General features: G+C 45.6%; 4 protein-coding genes across 4 annotated transcripts; 2 read left to right on the top strand and 2 right to left on the bottom strand.

The window, feature by feature from the left end:
- Positions 1-138: 138 nt before the first annotated feature.
- LOC120641907 (heterogeneous nuclear ribonucleoprotein U-like protein 1) lies at positions 139-3,400 on the bottom strand. Its single transcript, XM_039918220.1, has 8 exons — positions 3,224-3,400; positions 2,359-3,122; positions 2,086-2,274; positions 1,855-1,963; positions 1,680-1,738; positions 1,480-1,590; positions 711-1,359; positions 139-399 (listed from the first exon to the last, which is right to left on the bottom strand). The coding sequence occupies exons 1-8, from the start codon at positions 3,357-3,359 to the stop codon at positions 302-304; spliced, it is 2,115 nt and encodes a 704-aa protein (XP_039774154.1). The 5' UTR covers positions 3,360-3,400; the 3' UTR covers positions 139-301.
- A 1,040-nt stretch (positions 3,401-4,440) lies between these two features.
- LOC120641913 (probable galacturonosyltransferase 10) lies at positions 4,441-7,094 on the top strand. Its single transcript, XM_039918227.1, has 2 exons — positions 4,441-4,959; positions 5,162-7,094. Exons 1-2 carry the CDS (start codon positions 4,741-4,743, stop codon positions 6,608-6,610), a joined length of 1,668 nt encoding a protein of 555 aa, XP_039774161.1. The 5' UTR covers positions 4,441-4,740; the 3' UTR covers positions 6,611-7,094.
- A 125-nt stretch (positions 7,095-7,219) lies between these two features.
- On the bottom strand, positions 7,220-10,825 carry LOC120641914 (uncharacterized protein DDB_G0290685-like). The gene is made up of 2 exons (XM_039918228.1): positions 10,342-10,825; positions 7,220-8,763 (listed from the first exon to the last, which is right to left on the bottom strand). The coding sequence occupies exons 1-2, from the start codon at positions 10,549-10,551 to the stop codon at positions 7,558-7,560; spliced, it is 1,416 nt and encodes a 471-aa protein (XP_039774162.1). The 5' UTR covers positions 10,552-10,825; the 3' UTR covers positions 7,220-7,557.
- Positions 10,826-16,479: 5,654 nt separating this feature from the next.
- On the top strand, positions 16,480-17,887 carry LOC120641916. Its single transcript, XM_039918230.1, has 3 exons — positions 16,480-17,083; positions 17,162-17,371; positions 17,440-17,887. Exons 1-3 carry the CDS (start codon positions 16,536-16,538, stop codon positions 17,678-17,680), a joined length of 999 nt encoding a protein of 332 aa, XP_039774164.1. The 5' UTR covers positions 16,480-16,535; the 3' UTR covers positions 17,681-17,887.
- Positions 17,888-19,030: the final 1,143 nt, after the last annotated feature.

The raw sequence follows: 19,030 nt of genomic DNA on the forward strand, positions 1-19,030 counted from the left end.
CACCATGAGAAGCATTCATGTGTAGCTATGTACATAACCATCTCTTAGACTTCAGAAGGACAGGAAATGGATCGAGCATCCACAGACATGAAAATCCTCAACAAGATAATCCAACGAACTGCTAAATCTTAAATGTGTGATAATCCAACGAACTGCTAAATCTTAAATGTGTAGCTATTGTACATAATGGCAGCAAAAAGGTTCCCTTGAACCTGAAAAGGATGAAATCAGACATATCCCTGTGATTTATGCATCTCGTGCTTTCTTTGCAAAACAAGTAATAGCTGCCATCAAGCTAATTCTAACTCCGCCATTGATTCATGTGGTTTGGGGCGGAACAGTGAGGAAGCCAGGGAGTCGGAGGTGTTGCTGGAGCAGCACACGGCGGGTAGTGCACATCTGCCATTAGTTGAAGAAACCATTAGAACATTGCTTCTATGTTTGACAGCATATTATGGAAAATCAATATAAGATCAGGGTGTACCAATGATTGTTAAATTCAGGCAAGAAGATGTGACAAGGAAACTGAATGACAAGTGAGCTAAACAGAAGACTCTATCAAGATGACTACTAATTTGCTAATGGAATGATAACTGTTGGTCTAAAAACGTCAATGGTTTTCAAGCATGAGTGATTAACCTAGAAATATACCATTATAATTATAGGTAGATTATGAACTGGACTAACAAGACCGCATGGTGTTCACTTACCAGACTGTTGTCCATAGGGCCTGTAGCTGTCAGAACTCCATGAGGAAGAACTACCTTGATTTGGCACCCACTGAGCAACTGGTTGTGAACTATATGCTGGAAGATTTGGTGGTGGCACCTGATGTGGCCTCCCAATCAGATTTGCAGCTGCATAGCCAGGGACCCCATAGGCTTTGGCTGACCCAGGTGCCTGGTAGAGGTTCCTATTAGTCATTGGACCCTGAATGCATTGGTGCATCTCAGGGTTATAAGGATTAGGATTGTATGGGCTCGGGTTCCTATGGGATCCATATGTACTCTGTCCATAACCAGGAAGTGGGGTACTTTGGTAGCTTCCATGTAACTGATACTGGTTTGGGTTATTCGGATAGCTTGAGGGCATCCGATATTGGTTCGGATCACTTGGGTAGCCTGAATGAAATTCATGTTGGTTTCCTGTTGGACTCTGAAACCTCTGAACACTAGACAGTGCCTGTTGCTGTGTTGTAATACCCACAGTATGCACACCTGTGCTGAAAGTAGCAGCACTTCCAGGTACCGTGCCACTATAACTTCCATATGAATTGGCCATTGGAGGGTGAATGTTTGCCATGGATGACCTTGGCCTAGTATCAACTGGAGCAGCAGTCACTGCATACGTCGAGCTAGCCTGTAAGCACGCAGAACATCAGAACACTAGTGTGTTATTTTGCATGCTGACACTGATCTTATCCATGATGACACAAAACAAAAAAGGAACTATCTCAAAATAACAATAAAGGAACCATACATTTTGGTTACTGGAATTGCCATAGCTTTGGGTCCCGGTTTTTGGCAGCAGTCGTTGCATCTCAAGTAGGTTTCTCTGGGCCTCATCCCTAGAAAGCTCTGTAAAAATTACCTGAAAAAATTTTAAAAGCACAGTGAACTAAGCAAGCATTTGAGAGTAGTCAGAAGATGAAGTATGATAATACCAAATTTTGAGTATACCTTGTTAAAAGGCTCCTTCGAATCAGGCATATCCCTTGAGAGCGGCAAGACAAAATTGGCTGAAACGGGAATGTACGGTAACTTTAAGTGATCGATGTAGAGACACAAAAAAGTGAAACTGGACAGCAAACATGTTATTTGAGAGTAAAATGAAGATGTGCATATGTCCAGGTACCTGTCATTTCGTTAACTGCTTCAGCTGGCACTTCCTTTCCCATCTCATCGAATCGCTTTGCTGCCCTGGATTTCAGTTCACTTGGCGGTGGGAATACGACCACAGCAGTCTGTTGCATACAAGAGAATGTAGCATTACACATTATATCAATATCAACCAATCCAGTGCCAAGACTTGCTAATCCAACCACCATACAGAAAATGCAGTATTTTTTACTCTTTTGCATCTTACCTTATGGTAGTTGGCAAATGGCCTCAGCTTGCGAATACGAGCATTCTTGTAAACATTTGTTTGATCAATGATAAAGTTGCGACGGGTGTTTGCAGCCCTGGTCAGCAATTTGTTGAAAATCCATGTAGCGCAGTCCATCAACCGATCAAAACGCTCACCATAGTTATTCTTACGCAACAATCCTGGCACCTGCAATGATCAAGGCTGTCACAAACTGAAGAGGCAGCACAAGTAAAATAACGCCATACTATTGCCGCGAGAAGGAAAACCAACCTTCATTTGCTCCAATGCAAGGTTAGTCCCGAGAAGGATAAAACGTTTCTCCGGATGCTCCTTGACCCACTTCTCTGCCCATGTCGACTTGCCTGAAGCCGGGAGACCAACCATCATCATGACCTCACATTCACTCTGTTCAAACAGAGGTCCAAATACAGCATTCCCATCAGCAAAAGCCGAGGCCCAGGGCTCATAACCATCAACTGGCTCCAGCCCATCCTCCCTGCTAAATTGCATCTCCACGACAACATTCTTCAGCAGGACATGGGGAAAGAGCGCTGATTCCCATTGCATCGGCCTCACAGCTGCGTCAACCAAGCCAAGCCCCTTCTCACCGGCATCGAAATGCTTCGCGATACCAAGCCACTGGCCGTTCCTCGCGAACCCGATCGACGCCATGGGCTTCGAATCGAGGTCCACGGCGCAGACGACCGTGTCCCCGACCCCGAACCTGACGCCGTAGTTGGCGAACCTCCGCTGGTGGGAAAACTTCCCCGTGCCCCCGAACCCGAAGCTGTGGTCGGACTCCCCGAGCGCCCCCACGGGATCGTCGCCCCTGGAGACGCCAATGCGGCAGAGGTGGCGCTCCTCGGGGGCCGTGAGGTCCATCTCCACGGGCTGCTCGGCGACGATTCTGCACCCGAAGCAGTACCTCCCGCCGCCCCTGGCGCCCACCGTCGCGCGCGCGCCCGACCAGCAGTAGGCGAACCCGCCCTCGTGCAGCGCGCTCCCCTTGAGGCCGCCCCCGCCGACATCGAAGTCTGGATGGACGAACGCCCCCGCCAACGGTTAGGGGCGCGATTAACGAAAGCGAAAGTGCAGAGGAAGACGGGTTGTCAGGTAAGTGTGTGTGTGTGCGTACCGAGATCGCAGTCCGCCGGGTTGAGCTCCACGCGCGGCGGAGGCGGAGGCGGCTGCGCGGCGTCCTTCTCCGCTTCGGGGTCGCGCCGGGAACGCTTCGGCGGTGGCTGCGCGGCCTCGTCGTCCGGCGACGCCATTGGGTTAGGGCCGGGGCTCTCGCGGTCGGGTTTACGAGGGCAGAGGTGGCTCGAGCGACCGCGAGTCCGCTAGACCGCAACCGACGTGGCAGGACCGCAGGAGAGAGGAGTCGTCGTCGAGTCGGTACGGCGGCGACTGAGGAGATGTTGCGTTGGGCTGCGATACGGGCTCACAGTTGGGCCGGCCTTATTCCCGTCGGTACTTTTTTCTTTTTGTGTCCTTTCAAAAAAAAGTTTCTTTTTGTTTGCTGTTAATTACCAAGATTAATATGATTATATAAATTAATTATACCAAGTATTAAATATATATATGTTAAATCTAAATTCATACACAAGTAAAATTGACGAAGGTAAAAGTGGTTTTTTTTTAATTTCAGATCTTATGATGGAGCAGCTTGGTATACAGGTTTCTTTGGGACCAATTGTTTGGTCAGCTTTTGGATGTCCATGATAACATGCCTATTAAAGGGAACGTTCCTAGAAATTTTTGTTATGTTTTTTCCCTCGATTTTTCTTCCGATAACATTGTTGAAATCTCTTTTCAAAGGCAAAGGAATATAAGGTTAGATAATGTGGTGAATGCTTTCGAAATCTTGGCTTGTGTAGTTGTGTTAGACATAGTTTGTAATAAATTAGCATCTTCGTTATTTCTGTACTTTTTTGCTTCGGTTTGTAAGCTAGATTTGTAACCCGTTTCCATTTCTTATCCTCCATCTCTTGGCTGGAAAACAATTGAGGGCGCATCAACAGGTTAAACCGGCTCCAGGTTTTACCCTACAAATTTGGTAATTTCTCTACTCCTACTTGACACCCCAAATGGTTCAGAACTATATAGGCACAGGACAGTCAGCGTGATCATTTTTAGATCTTGTTTGGTTCACACTTGGATTTCTAGTGCACATAAGTCGAGAAACGAATCTCGCATACATAAAGTGCCAAATAAAATTTATTTGTAATTTTTTTCAAAAATATATATAATTTTTTGCGACATATCGAACGACGGATGCTATCTGCCGCCTACTGAAATAACTCTGCTTCGCTCGCACGTCGCGGACAGCAGCATCGACGAAGCGGGGAGCCAGGAAAAGGCAGCCGCGGTGACTTGTCCCCCCTGGATCTGAACGGCGTCTGAGCCAGGCGGGCGGGCAGCCAGATCAAGTCGCAGAGCAGTCAAGCAAGGCACGTCGACGCTGCCCGGCCGCGCCGCGCGCCGCGAGATCTGAAGGCGCGGCACCGAGGGAAATCGAGCAGCTCGCGCGCGCGCGCGAGCGGCAGTTAGCGGCGCGTCTCGGATCTCGGCGCGGCGCCTCCCGCCCCGGCCAGTGCGGCGAGAGCAGCGGGGGCACGGGCGCGGGCTCGGGGCCGCCCCCCGCGCGATCCGATGAGGCGGCGGCCGTTCCTGGACCAGCGGCGGCCGTCGTTCAAGCGCCGGTGGCAGCAGCGACCGTGGTGGGTGCGCCTCGCGCTCTCCCTCCTCTTCGCCCTCGCCTGCGTCCTCCTCCTCACCGTCATCCTCGGCTCCCCCGACCCCGGCGCCTCGCCGTCCACCTCCACCGCCTCCTCCGGAACCGAGGCCACCTCCTCCCCTCTCCTCCGTCAGGTAACCACGTCGCATTTACCGCATTTCAGGGATCGTTTCGTCATCCGAGTATTTGACCACGAGCAAGCCAATCTTAGTTAGTAGGCATTACACCTGCTGAATCCGCTAGCTGTCTTAGTGTCTAGTGTTGTTAGCTTTCGCTGAAAGATAATGAGTGCGCTAGCGAGTAGCATCTGAACGTTTTCAAACCTCTCCTGTGCAGAGATCTTACCTGGAAGGCATCACGGATGCGCTCAACATGACTGACGAAATGCTGAGCGCTCGCTCGTTCTCCAGGCAGCTCATGGACCAGATTTATCTAGCCAAATCTTATGTCGTTGTCGCGAAGGAGGCCAATAACTTGCAGTTTGCAGCGGAGCTTAGTGCCCAGGTGCGGCAGGCGCAGAGCATCCTCGTGCACGCTGCAGCCCACGGGGGCACGGTGCTGGAGCAGGAAGCAGAGAAGGCGATCAGGGATATGTCTGTGCTGCTCTTCCAGGCGCAGCAGCTGCGGTATGACAGCGGCATCACAATCATGAAGTTGAAGGGACAGATTCAGTCTCTAGAGGAGAAGTCGAAAGCTGAGGCAGAGAAGAGCACAAAGTACGGGCAGATTGCTGCTGAGGAGCTTCCTAAGGGGCTCTACTGCCTTGGTGTCCGGTTAACCATGGAATGGTTCAAGAATTCTGAGCTTCAGAGGAAGTTTTCTGATAGGAGCCCAGTAGTGCAGAACAACCTAAGGGATAACAGCCTCTATCATTTTTGTGTTTTCTCAGACAACATCCTTGCTGTTTCAGTTGTTGTCAATTCTACAGCTACAAACTCAAAGCACCCTGAAAAGATTGTCTTTCACTTAGTTACCGATGAGTTGAACTATGCTCCAATGAGGGCATGGTTTGCCATGAGTGACTACAGAGGGGTCACTGTGGAGATACAAAAGGTGGAGGACTTTACTTGGCTAAATGCATCATATGTTCCTGTTCTTAAACAGCTGCAGAACACTGCTACTCAGAAGTTCTACTTCTCTGGCAGTGGTAACCGCGGAACACCGATTAAATTCAGGAACCCAAAGTACCTGTCCATGCTTAACCACTTGAGGTTTTACATTCCAGAAATATATCCTGAATTGCAGAAGGTGGTATTTCTTGATGATGATATTGTTGTTCAGAAGGACTTATCCGAACTGTTTACTATCAACCTCAATGGTAATGTGATGGGTGCTGTAGAAACTTGCATGGAGACATTCCACAGGTTTCATAAGTATCTTAACCATTCCCATCCTCTAATCCGTGCTCATTTTGACCCTGATGCTTGTGGCTGGGCATTTGGTATGAATGTGCTCGATCTTGTCGAATGGAGGAACAAGAATGTGACAGGTATATATCATTATTGGCAGGAGCGCAATGCTGATCATACCCTATGGAAGCTTGGGTCTTTACCGCCTGGGCTTCTTGCTTTCTATGGTTTGGTTGAAGCACTGGATCCCAAATGGCATGTCTTGGGACTTGGCTACACTACTGTGGATCCTGCTACTATCAAGGAAGGGGCAGTGCTGCATTACAATGGAAATATGAAGCCATGGCTCAAAATTGGAATGGAGAAGTACAAGAGCTTTTGGGATAACTATGTGGACTATTCACACCCTTTGATTCAGCAGTGCTTCATGCGTTGATTACTGTGTATCAACATTAGAAATTTTTGTAAGCACCCTAGTAGAAATGTTCCAAGTGCATGCTGCAACTGCCACACGTAAACATTGTACTTAGACCAGTTGGCTTCGCTTTCAAGTTATAATCTTAATCTCTGACGAAACATCAGTGGCTGTTTATAGCATCTGTAGTTGATGAAGTACAACAATCACATATACCTTCAGTCACAGGTCAACAGCACAAGAGCTAAGATTGCAATGCAGTAGGCTACTAGGCTGCCACTTGAACCACATCCACTACTATTGTAACTGCAACCGTCAATGTAATTTTTTATTTTTTATTTTTTGGGTGAGACAGAAGCACAGAATGGAAATGATGTAGAATTGATTCAAAATTCTTTGAAGTGTTACAAGTTTCGAGTTACATATCCATAATTACTGGATGTTAAGACAGCAAAGCTTTTCCTGTTTATTTATACATCTTGAGAAGTAAAGTTGCCATATCTCATTTGCACCTCTACTTGAATTTATTTTGTCCTTCTTGCAATCTTGCTGCTCAATGTTGTCACATCTTGTGTGAGGGATAGTAAAGTTTATTTACAAGTCCATGTAGTGTGGGAAAAGGTGTATCCATTTTATGCAGAGAGAATATCTTCATCACTTGTGGTTGAACTTCTTACAGAGGCTACAATTCAGGCAAGTGTTTACATAAAAATAAAGTGTAAATACAGTAAACAGTAAATTATCAAGTCCACAGAAGGAATCCATTTAAAGTATGAAAATAACTGTTATTTTTGCTGCCATCAGCTACAAATGACAACTGGTATTCTCTTTCTTCTCTACTTCACTTCAGCGATATTTGAGTGTACGAATGTGGTCTTGATTTTTGTCTCTTCTAGAACGCTTTTATGAAATTTGTATTTCTACTACTTCATCCATCATTGTGCTGCAAAGCTTTTCCAATCCAAATTTCATGGGTTTGCTGTGGCATCTACCTCCATTTGATGATCTCCATCATTGTTGCCGGCAGCAACCATGGCCCTCCTCTTCCTTCTAGATCTGGACCTTCTCCTCCTATGTCTCTTGCTTGATTCTTTTCTCTCATTATTCGTGGATGTGCTGGGGCTTATATCTGCAGGATTGGCACCAGGTTCTGCTGCTTGCATTTTGTTCTGGTTGGCTTCACTCAAGCTTTCTTCTGAGCTCGTACCTTCAGGATCTTTTTCTTTCCCTGCTTCTTTAACAACTACATTACCATCTTCATTCTCCAGCAGTTTACTATCTCTGCTGTGATTGCTGGCCTCGTCTTGAGGGTTCTCCACCTGTTTTGCACCATCTGGTTCTTCTTTGCTGGCTTCCTGACTATCTTCTTGTTTTTGGCTCCCCTGTGGAAGCTCAGATTTATCTGAATGATTTCCCTCTGGAGCATCATCTGACTGTTCATTTGCATCATCTTTATTCTCTTGTGGCTGACCATCTTCCATGTTAGTTGTTAACTTTAAGAACTGCTCTTGTGAGGTACTATTGTCTTCGTCATTGCTCTCTGATGCAGTGGTGTTGTAGGAATTGTGTTCTTCTGCTGCAGCGGGTACAAAATCATTGGTGTTTTCAGATTTGTCAGGTACCACAGCATCAGAAGTGGCATTTTGATTGTTTGCTCCCTCATCCTGCTGGCTGTTCTCTGATGCATTAATGATACTGGAATTTTCTTCTTCTGCTGGAGTAGGTATGGAGTCACCAGAGTTTTCTGGTTTGTCAAGTGTCGTTGTGTCTGAAGTTGCGTTTTCATTGTTTGCTCCCACAACAGTGCTTTCATCCTGGTGGCTGCTTTCTGATGCAGTAGTGCTGTTGGAATTCTCATCTGCTGTAGCAGGTATGGAATCACTGGAATTTTCAGATTTGTCAAGCTCAGCTTCTTTTTGCTGCATGAGTTCCTTTATAGGTGTTGTCTGACCAGAGTTGGAAGCAGCTGCATTCTCTTTCATTTGGTTGATATGGCTCTCTTTCTCCACAAGAGCTGCTTCTAATTCTTTCTGGGTGTTGGTAAGATATGTGGTGGTAGTTTCTGAATCCATGAGCTTGTTTTTCAATTCTGTCCTCTCAATACTTAGGACGGATGTTTTGGCTTCCAGTTCGTCCACTTTCCTTCTCATCTCTTTATTAATTTCCTTTTCTTTCTGTCATAAAGAAGATAGCAGTATTTAGCTGATATAATTATCTAGTAATTCTAAAGTGGGTCGATAATGTAAAGAGGGGTAGAGGTATACCTAAACTGACTTGGGACGAGTCGGTTAAGAGAGACCTTAAGGAGTGGAATATCTCTAAAGAGGTAGCTTTGGATAGGAGAGCTTGGAGACTAGCTATCAACGTGCCTGAACCGTGACCTTTGTTTCTTTTGGGTTTCATCTCTAGCCTACCCGAACTTGCTTGGGACAAAAAGGCCATGTTGTTATTGTTGTTGTATAGAACACACAACAGAAAACATGCATGGAAGGCTCTAAATCTGCTGCAGCTATGGCAGACCATCATCTCAGTATTATTTATTTGCAGAACAAGAGGGTGTTCCATTGAGTATATCAATCTATTTGGCTACTAGCATTTTGAAACTAAATTGTGATGTGACGCCTCCAGCTAAAAGTATGTCTGCAAAATGGTGTCAATATGAAAGTCTTTTCAGGGGTGATTTATTTGGACTAGTTTGTGAAGGCATGGCTCTAGATTGGATAGTTTCCTCATGGTTTGAGTGTGCAAAGATTTTGCGAGTGCAATACTGCAGTTTTTGTTGTATCCATACTTCTACCAGGGCCCTGTTTAGAATCTTTCTCGTCCTGTGGAAATTGTAATGTTTCCATTCGAACCCCGCAAATTTGTGTGTACTTACACCCTAAATTGGCACTGTGATGGCCCAGTCATGACAATACTGAATGCAAATAGAATTATACTTTCCATGAGATTGTATTATTTCTTATATTTTATCTACTAGTAAATAAAATGCCCTAATTTAAGCAGTATAGGCAATTAACTATATACAAGTTATAGTGGGATCTTGACTTTTGAACTATTATGCACTAATGTGTTTTAATCTGTTTGATGATGAACAAGGGAATTGATGATGTGGTATTCAATTAACCCATATTATTTTAACTCAAGTTTAGCTACAAACAATTAATCATGTACACTATCTTTTGCTTGGCCACATGTAATGCAGAGATCTGAAGGGGCCTGAAATTATTTGAATACTTGCTAGTCCAGAACCCTTGTTTGATCAAGGAATCTCACTAATCTAAGGGCCAAACATTCATCTACAGTGTACCGAATTTTTACTTGAGGACACAATATTTCCTATCATGTATCCATGGTATCAACATTTCAGTACTAGGCTACCCTCAAAAAAAAAAAATCAGTACGAGGCGGAAGTATGTTCTTTCTGAAGTTCAAGTGGACATCCTGAGCATCAATGTTTTTGTTACAGCTTGCAAACCGGTGAAGAAAAGGAGTAACACAACTGATTGTTAAGACTTAAGAGTACTTAATTGTTGATAGTCCAGGTTATAAAAGGAGAGCATTCATAATCGACTGGTGGAGCCAGTCGACAAATGCAAGAACAAAGAAGCAGGCAAGCAGCAACCACTTACTAGAAAGACGATTTTTGAATTTGTGATGCATGCAATTTTTTTTTGGAACACAGATGCATATGCTTGCAACTCATTCAGTCATATGCATACCTTTTTTGAAGCGAAAAGTCATATCCATACCTCGAGGAGGACTTGGAAGGACAGGAGCTGCTGGTCGCGTTCCTGGAGGACGCCGAGGACGCGGCGCTCCCTCATCTTGTGCAGGATGCCGACGCTCACCGCGGTGGCGCCGATCGCCAGCAGCACGAGCAGCAGGTACAGGGGCAACTTCTTGGTGGTGTTGTTGTTGCCCATTGTGTGGCCTCTCGATCTGTACTTGCTTGCTTCCATCTCCTCTCTGCACGCACCCTCTTATTGGCACCCTTGCAGGATCTTGTGCTGTTTACTGCAGGACGGGACAACTGCTCTGGCAGCAGTGTGAAGAAACTGGAGCTTCCTTTTTCCAGTTGCTTCGATTCTGGAAAGGGGAGAGAACTTGCTTAGGAATGGAGGAACGAGACACTAGGAGGCTCCAAGTCTGAGGGCTAGTGTACATTGTGTATGCTTCACATGCTCCAAGGTGATGCACATGCTTCATTTCACTCAAGTCGATTTGTTTGAACCTTAGAGAGGTATAAAGCCTAGCTCTTTTTGACTTTTTTTTTTTGAAGAGAAAGCAGGAGCACTGCTATGTCATATAAGAAGGGAAGCATGCAAGTTCAGTACAAAATTAATATTACATAAAACAAAAGAAACTCGGTGGTCGGCGGCCCCAACACTAGCAATAGAGCTAAACTTAACATGGATTGGACGGTACCACCGGCCCACCCACAGCGAGCTTCCTGATCGAGATCTCCGCTTTTATTTCTTGAAAGACCCTAGTTGCAATGGCCCGATTGTGCTCAAAGATGCGCTGATTCCGCTCCTTCCATAAGTTCCAGGCAGTATACATCAACAACGCCGCCTTAGTTCTCCGCAGCTTCTTTGGAAGGCCTGTCAGCTCTTGCTGCCACCATGTTGCCACTGAGGATCCCATGTCCGGTATCTTGACCAAGTTCTGTGTCCACCGTGCCATTAGGTGCCAAACCTCCTTAGCAAAGCAGCAGTGCAGGATTAAGTGGTCAGCCGTCTCTTGCTCTTGACTACAAAGCGAACACATAGGATCACACGGCCACTGCCGCTTGCTGAGATTGTCTGCTGTCAGAAGTTTCGATTGGACCAATAGCCATGCAAAGAACTTATGCTTTCCTTCCGCTTCCGCCTTCCAAATGGTTGACCCCTGGAATTGACTATGCGAACCTGCAAATTGAATGTTATAAGCCGTCTTTGCTGAATAGTCTCCATGTGACGTCCACTTCCACCGGATTGTGTCCGGCTCCTCCGTGAGTTGTACACTTTGCACCAAATCCCATAGCGTGATGAAGTTTGCCATTTCGTTCACACTTTCCATTCGCCACAGTCCCCTAGTCCAGCTCTGATGCTCCTGTTCCTCCATCACCGAACGGTTCTTCCGCCACGCCAGCTTGAACAAATCCGGAAAAATGTCCATTGGGGCGCGACCGTTTAGCCAGGCGGATTGCCAGAATGAAGCTCTCTTGCCATCTCCTAGCGTGACCACCGTACTGGCTCGGAAAAGCTGACGATCAACTGCATTTACAGGAGGCTCGGTGCCTGTCCATGGTCGACCAGGGTCTGTCCACTGGTACCACAACCAGCGTAGGCGTAACGCTCGACTAAACAGGTCCAAATCAAGGATACCCAGGCCTCCAAAATTTTTTGGCCGTAAACACCTTGCCCACTGAACAAGGCAATGACCACCCTGTGCTTCTTCAGTGCCTTTCCAAAGGAAACCACGCCGCATCTTGTCAATTTTCTTGATCGCCCATTTCTGTAGCCTGAAAACTGTGAGGTGGTACATTGGAAGAGATATTAGGACAATGTTGATCAGGCGTAGCCGACCAGCCCTGTTCAGCAATTTTCCTTTCCACGTCGCCAGTCTTGCTCCAATCTTGTCAATGATCGGCTGAATGTCCACACGACGCAGTTGTCTTGTGTGAAGTGGCAGCCCCAGATAAGTGCACGGGAAAGATTTGATCGGGCACTGAAACGCTTCCATGATGTGCTTCAGCGAGAGCCCTTCACACCTGATCGGATAGACAGCGCTTTTCTGTGTGTTTGTGATCAGGCCCGACGCAGCTCCAAAGCTGTTCAAAATCTGTTTCACTATTGTGACTTCCTGCCTCACCGGATTCAGCAGGATGGCAGCATCATCGGCAAAAAGACTAGTTCTTAGTGTTGCTTTTCTGCTGTTGATTGGTGTGAGAAGCCCCTGCTCAGTGGCCTTGTTCAACATGAGCTGCAGCGGCTCCATGGCGAGGATGAATAACATTGGTGACAACGGATCGCCTTGCCGTAAACCAGTGCTGTGACTGAACCAGCGTCCTCTTGTGCCATTCAGCAGAACAGTGGACGAAGCTGAAGCAAGAAGAGTGGTGATCCAAGCTCTCCAGCGATGCCCAAACCCCATACGATCTAGCACCTCAAGAAGAAAATCCCATCTCACAGTATCAAAAGCTTTGGCAATGTCTAGCTTCAAGAAAAGTGTTGGCATTCCCACCCTGTGCAGCTCCTTGATTATGTTCTGCGTGTAGAGGAAGTTATCGTGGATGCTTCGCCTCTTGATGAATGCACTCTGGGCTCTTGACACCAGGAGGTTAAGACTCCCAGCTAACCTTGTTGCTAGTAATTTGGAAATTAATTTGCCCGCACTGTGAGAGAGACTGATCGGCCTATAATCTGTGACAGCTGCTGCATCGGCCCTCTTCGGCAGCAGGATAATATGTGCATTGTTGATCAGTTTAAAGTGCTGGTCATGCTGATTGAAGAAATAATTAGTTGCTGCCACCAGACCCCCCTTGATTGTATCCCAGCTAGCTTTGTAGAAAGCCCCGATGAAGCCGTCCGGCCCAGGCGCCTTCTCTGAAGCAATATCCATCACAACTGCCTTTAGTTCATCTTCAGTGAACTCATCTTCAAGGTGTCGCAGGTCATGCCTTTGAATGTGAAGCTCTTCCCAGTTTAAGGTGAACTCCCTTGTCCCTGGTGGTCCCAGGGAGTTACTGAAGTGATTGTGAATGAAAACCTCCTTTTCTTCTTGGGAAAACAACGTGCCCTGGCTGGTGACAAGTCTATGTATGTGGTTTTTCCTTTTCCTGCTATTTGCTTGCAGATAGAAGAGCTTAGTATTTGCTTCCATTGCCCGAACGCTGATTAGTCTGGACCTCTGCCTTGCCCTGAGTTTTTCTATGGCTGTCAGTCCCAAAAACCTGACTTTGAGATCTCTCTTGAGTTGTATCTCTGCCTGGCTCAATTGCCTGTGGTCCTGAACCACGTCTAGTATCGCAATAAGCTGCTTTGCTGCACAGAGTAGTAGCTTGTTGTTTCCTATTTGCGCTCTTGCCCACTGCCTCAGCGCCTTGGCCGTTCTTTGCAGTTTTATATGTAACCGCAGGAAGGGGTTCATGACGTGCAGGTCCTTGTTCCAGGCTGAGTTGACCACGTCGCTATATCCATTAATGCTCGGCCAAAAAGCTTCAAAACGGAAGCCCCTATATTTCTTTGAGCTTTTTACCTACATGCCATTATAAAAGTTTGTAATGATCTACATACCATTCAAAATTGAGAAAATTTCTCTGTACCATTCATCGAAATTTTTTTTACCTACGTGCCACTGCTGTTAGTTTTTCCGTTAAAATGTAACTGCGATACATCCAACTGGTTGTAAAAAGACTCTTTTATCCTTCCTCTGTTCTGTTCTCTTCTCTTCTCTAGTTGTTCCCCGAGGGCTCTTATTCCCCTCTGTTCTCTATTTCATTCTCAAGTCTAACCCTAGATCGGCACCTCCCTCTCGCGCAGCCGCTCGCGCGCGCAGGCCTGAGCGCGGGGAGCGGGCGAGCCAGCGGGGCAGCGCCCAGCGCGCGGGAGCGGGCGAGCCAGCGCGCGGGAGCCAGCGCGCGGGAGCAGCGCGCGCAGGTGTGGGAGCGGGAGCAGGCGGGCCCAGCGCGCAGCGCGCGGCGCGCGGAGGGCTGGAGCGGTGCGCAGGCGTGGGAGCGGGAGCGGGCCCAGCACGCGGAGGTGCTGCGCGGAGCGGGGGAGCGGGTGCCGCGGGGGCGTGGTCTGTCTGCGGGATCTGAGCGGGATGGCGGCTGACCGACCGGATTGGCTTCTAGATGGGTGAGTTTTTGTTTGTGCTTTCAATTGCATAACATCAGTGTTATATTTGGTGTTGTTATGATTTAATTAAATTTTATAAATATTTATGTTCATCTGTAGGAATGATATCGGGACTAGTTTCAATCTAGAAATCAGGATAATTAGTACAACTATGCGAGGACCATGGTTTGCCTTTAACAAAGTTGTTGACTCAGACACCACAAATTTTAAAGACCTTGTTGATGAAATTGTTGATCAGTTTCCTTGTGGGTATGGTGATGTGGTGAAGTTGTTCTATTTCTGTGCTGCTAGCAAGTCCAACATTGAAATTCATTCTGACCATGACTTAATGAATATGTTCAAGAAACATATGAGTTCCAAATATTGTTGCATGTCAATTGCATACCATAAACCAGATGTTGATCCACCAAAAATTCCACTGTGGGACAATGTTGAAATGACATGCACCCCGTTAATGTCAGCCCCTAGCTATGTAGAATCTAGCAAAGCAATTCAATCTGGGACTGTTACAAAACCAGATTATGACATGGTAGAGGACAACAAGTTTATGAATCCTGAACCACAGAATGAATATGTGGGGGTTGATGAGGAGGGTTTATACATTGACATAGCACCTACTTCTCATGCAAATGTTGACACAAGTGAGAAAAAAGATGAAGATTATGATCCAGGTTCGAACTCTGAATCTGAGTCTGACTCTGAGTCCGATATGGATGCTGAGGTAGATGAGATTATTAAAGATACATTGCCATCTCACATATCTGAAGTTGCATACAACAAAGATGATCCTCCTATTGAAGTAGGGAGCATCTATCCAAATATGTTTGAATTTAAGTTGGCTCTTGCAACACATGCTATCAAGAATGAATTTGATTATAACATTGAAAAGAGTGAACCAGGGAAGTATCGGGCATACTGCACGGGCTATGTAGATGGTTGTAAGTGGAGGATTCATGTATCACGTACAATGAAAAATCAATCTACTATCCAGGTAATTTCTTTGTTCATATTTTGTGCATATTTTGTCACAAATACTTCATTCATATTTCTGATTTCACATTTCTCTGTTTCAAACTAAATTTTGTAGGTCAAGAAGAACCCTTTTCCTCATAGTTGTCATAGTACCAGGAGGAGTGGGAAGGTCAAAGGTGCTACCAAGTTTTGGATTTGTGAGAGGATTAAGGATTGGTTGGCTGAGGACAAAAATATTGGGCCTACAGAACTTCAAAGAAGACTTAAGGAGCATTACAAAGTCAGCATTAGTTACAAGAGAGTGTATGATGGCAAATTACTTGCTATGGATGAGTTGTTTGGTAATTGGAAACAAAGTTTTGACAACTTGTACAAGTTTAAGGCAATGATAGGACAAGAGTGCCCTGGCAGCTTTGTTGTTATTGATCATCACACAATAGAGGGCAAGATCAGGTTCAATAGGCTTTTTTTTTGCAATGGAAGCTTGTGTTCAAGGTTTCCTTAGAGGTTGCAGGCCTTATTTGGCTGTTGATAGTACATTCTTGACTGGAAAATTCAGATGGCAGCTATGCATTGCTTGTGCAGTTGATGGGCACAATTGGATGTACCCGGTTGCTATAGGGGTCATTGATTCTGAAACCAATGAAAACTGGATTTGGTTCATGGAGAGGCTTAAGGAAGCTATAGGTACCCCACCTGGTTTAACCTTTTGCACAGATTGTGGTCAGGCAGTCATGGCAGGAGTAAGTGAGGTTTTTCCAAATGCAGAGCATAGAGAGTGCATGTGGCACTTGCTGCAGAATTTTAAGAAAAGGTATAGTGGAAAAGTGTTTGATGAGCATTTGTGGGCTTCTGCTTATTCTTGGAATTCATATATGTTCGACAAGCATATCCAAGCTATGGCTGCAGAAAGTCCAGCAGCAATATTGTACTTGCAGCAAAACCATACAAAACTATGGACAAGAAGCCAATACTCTACAATACCAAAAATTGACTATGTGACAAATAATTTAGCAGAAAGCTTCAACAATTGGGTAAAAAATGACAAGGGGATGCATCTAGATGATTTCATGGATACTATAAGACAGAAGCTCCTAATCAAGTGGAACCAGAGAAAAAAAATTGCACAGATGTTGGAAGGTAAAATGTTGCCACACATCATAACTAAGTTAAAGGAACAAAGCAGGAACCTTAACATTGATGTTGTCACTAGCTCACCTGATGGGATTGCAGAGGTTACAGCAAGGGAAGGTTCTAGTTACAGGTTCGTTGTAAACCTAAAGGAAAGGACATGTTCATGCAGGGCATGGGAAGTTTCTGGATTACCATGCAAGCATGCAATTGCTTTTATCACCTCTATACCTGGAGAGAAGATAGAAGATCATGTGGACAACTACTACTCGATACAGATGTTTAGGGCTGCCTATGAAGGTAAAATCCCTTCTTTACCAGACAAGTCCATGTGGCCCAAATCAGAACATGGTTTCTTTATGCATCCTCCATTATTGAAGTCGACAGCTGGTAGGAGAAGGCAAAATAGATACAAGGCAGCAGTAGAGGGTGGTAGCAAAGGAGCTAAGGGTAGGCATCAGTGTCCAATCTGTCAGCAGTATGGACATCATTGGTACACTTGTAAGGATGGTGACCCAAACGACATAGCTGCAATGCTTGCGGAAAGGTACCAGGCAAGCTAAAGTTTGTAATTTTTTTTACATATTTGCTGCAATATAGGTTGCTAACATATTTTTTCGTGCAGAGGTCCACCTAAAAAGAAGAAAAAGAAGACAGCTCCAGCCAATACTGAGACCAGTATTGTGCTTGCAGCACCTGCACAAAGGATGGCATTTCCATTTGTACATGCTGTTGTTGATCTATCAAAGAAAAGAAAGAACAAATCATCCTCATCAACTGGTGCAAAGAAACAAAAGAGTAGTTCAGCTGCTGAGGCTAGTGACCCTTCCGTGAGGTAAACTAATTTTGTAACTTATCTTTTAACCATTATAATAGGTTTACTAATGTCACCTTTATTATCAGAGGGTCCGCAACAGGTTCAAATCAGCAAGATCTTTTGTTGATTACATATCCATCTGGATCAAGTAAGCAGCACATGGATGATAAGAGCACACGTCAGCAACAACACAAGAAGAAGAGGGCCATTAAAAAAATAACTCCAAGCAAGGCTAGTCCAGCCATGTCAACACGCAGCAAGGTCCCTAGTTCCCCTTCTAGTCCAGCCATGGGAACTAGAAGCAAGAAAAAACTTGATCTGACTTGATCTTTGATGAGTCTGTATGACATGCTTTTGTAGCACTTGAGGTCTGCAAGACAAAGCATTGTTTAGACTAGTAATGAGGTCAATGTGACCATCTTTTGTGTGCGAAATTGACTTTGTGATCAAGCAGACTATGCACTTGGATGATATATGTGGACCTCATTTATGTCTAATTCTGTTTAATTAAATACTAATTGTGGTTGTCTCAAATATTCAGTTTATATCTCAACTCTATGATGAGGGTGTAATTTTCATGTGCAAATATATAACGTGTGTTCCTGTACAATGCCACTAGAGTGAAGAATAGAAAAAAATGCTGCATTCTACTAGCAAGGGCAAAATGGTCTTTTCCGCAGCAAGTTAACTGGTGTTAGGGGTCAATTTGACGGCAATGACACTCAGGTAAAGGGAACTTTCTTCAATGGCATGGACAAACTTTTTAAAATTTTGATGGCATGGAGGTAACATACATCTTTTATAATGGTATGGAGGTAAAAGCCTCTATTTCTTTACTGGATGCCCTCCCACTAGAAGAATAGGGCTGGTCAGAGACCAAAGAAGAGATAGCATGCAGTAGGGAGGACGGCAGCATCAGATCCCAGTCCACCGAGCAGAAAGCTCTATCAATTCTCGTTTGTGTCATGTCATTAGACCATGTGAATTTGCGCCCCCTAAGGCTCAGCTCCTTCAGTTCCAAGTCATTAACCACGCTTCTGAACTCCCCCATCAGACGCCTATTGAGGTTACTGTTGCTCTTGTCAGCTGCATTTAGGATTAGGTTGAAGTCACCAATAACGAGCCATTTTTCCCCCACTGTGTCTTTCCACCCTTTTAACTCTTGCAAAAACTGCAGCTTCTCCTGATCTCCTTGCGGTCCATAGACCACCGTCACCCACCACTCTTCCTCCGTGCGCACAGATTTCAGCAATGCCGTTACTGAGTGGCAGCGGAATTCAGACTGTTGAATAGTGTAGTAGTCTTCATCTACTGCAATAAGAGCCCCTCCACGTGTACCCTGTGCTGGCAGGAAGGCAAAATTTGCCGCAAACTTCTCCCCCAGCGTTTCTCGGATAACCGAGACATTGAAGTTGTCCAGCTTTGTCTCCTGGAGCGCTGCAATGGTGCACTTGGTGTCTCTGACCAGATCTTTCACTACCCGCCGCCTTATTGAGTTGTTGAGCCCTCTCACATTCCAATTCAGAATTAAGCAGTTCTGTTTATTCATGATTTGAACGGGGAATCTCCCAAAGGCACTGCCATCTCATCAGAACAGCAAAAGGAATGCTCCGGCAACCGCAGGGACAGGGGGGTGCCAACGTGCTCCTCCAAACACACTTGACACTGAACAAACTT

Source organism: Panicum virgatum, chromosome 7K (assembly GCF_016808335.1).
Source record: "Panicum virgatum strain AP13 chromosome 7K, P.virgatum_v5, whole genome shotgun sequence".
NCBI lineage: Eukaryota > Viridiplantae > Streptophyta > Magnoliopsida > Poales > Poaceae > Panicum > Panicum virgatum.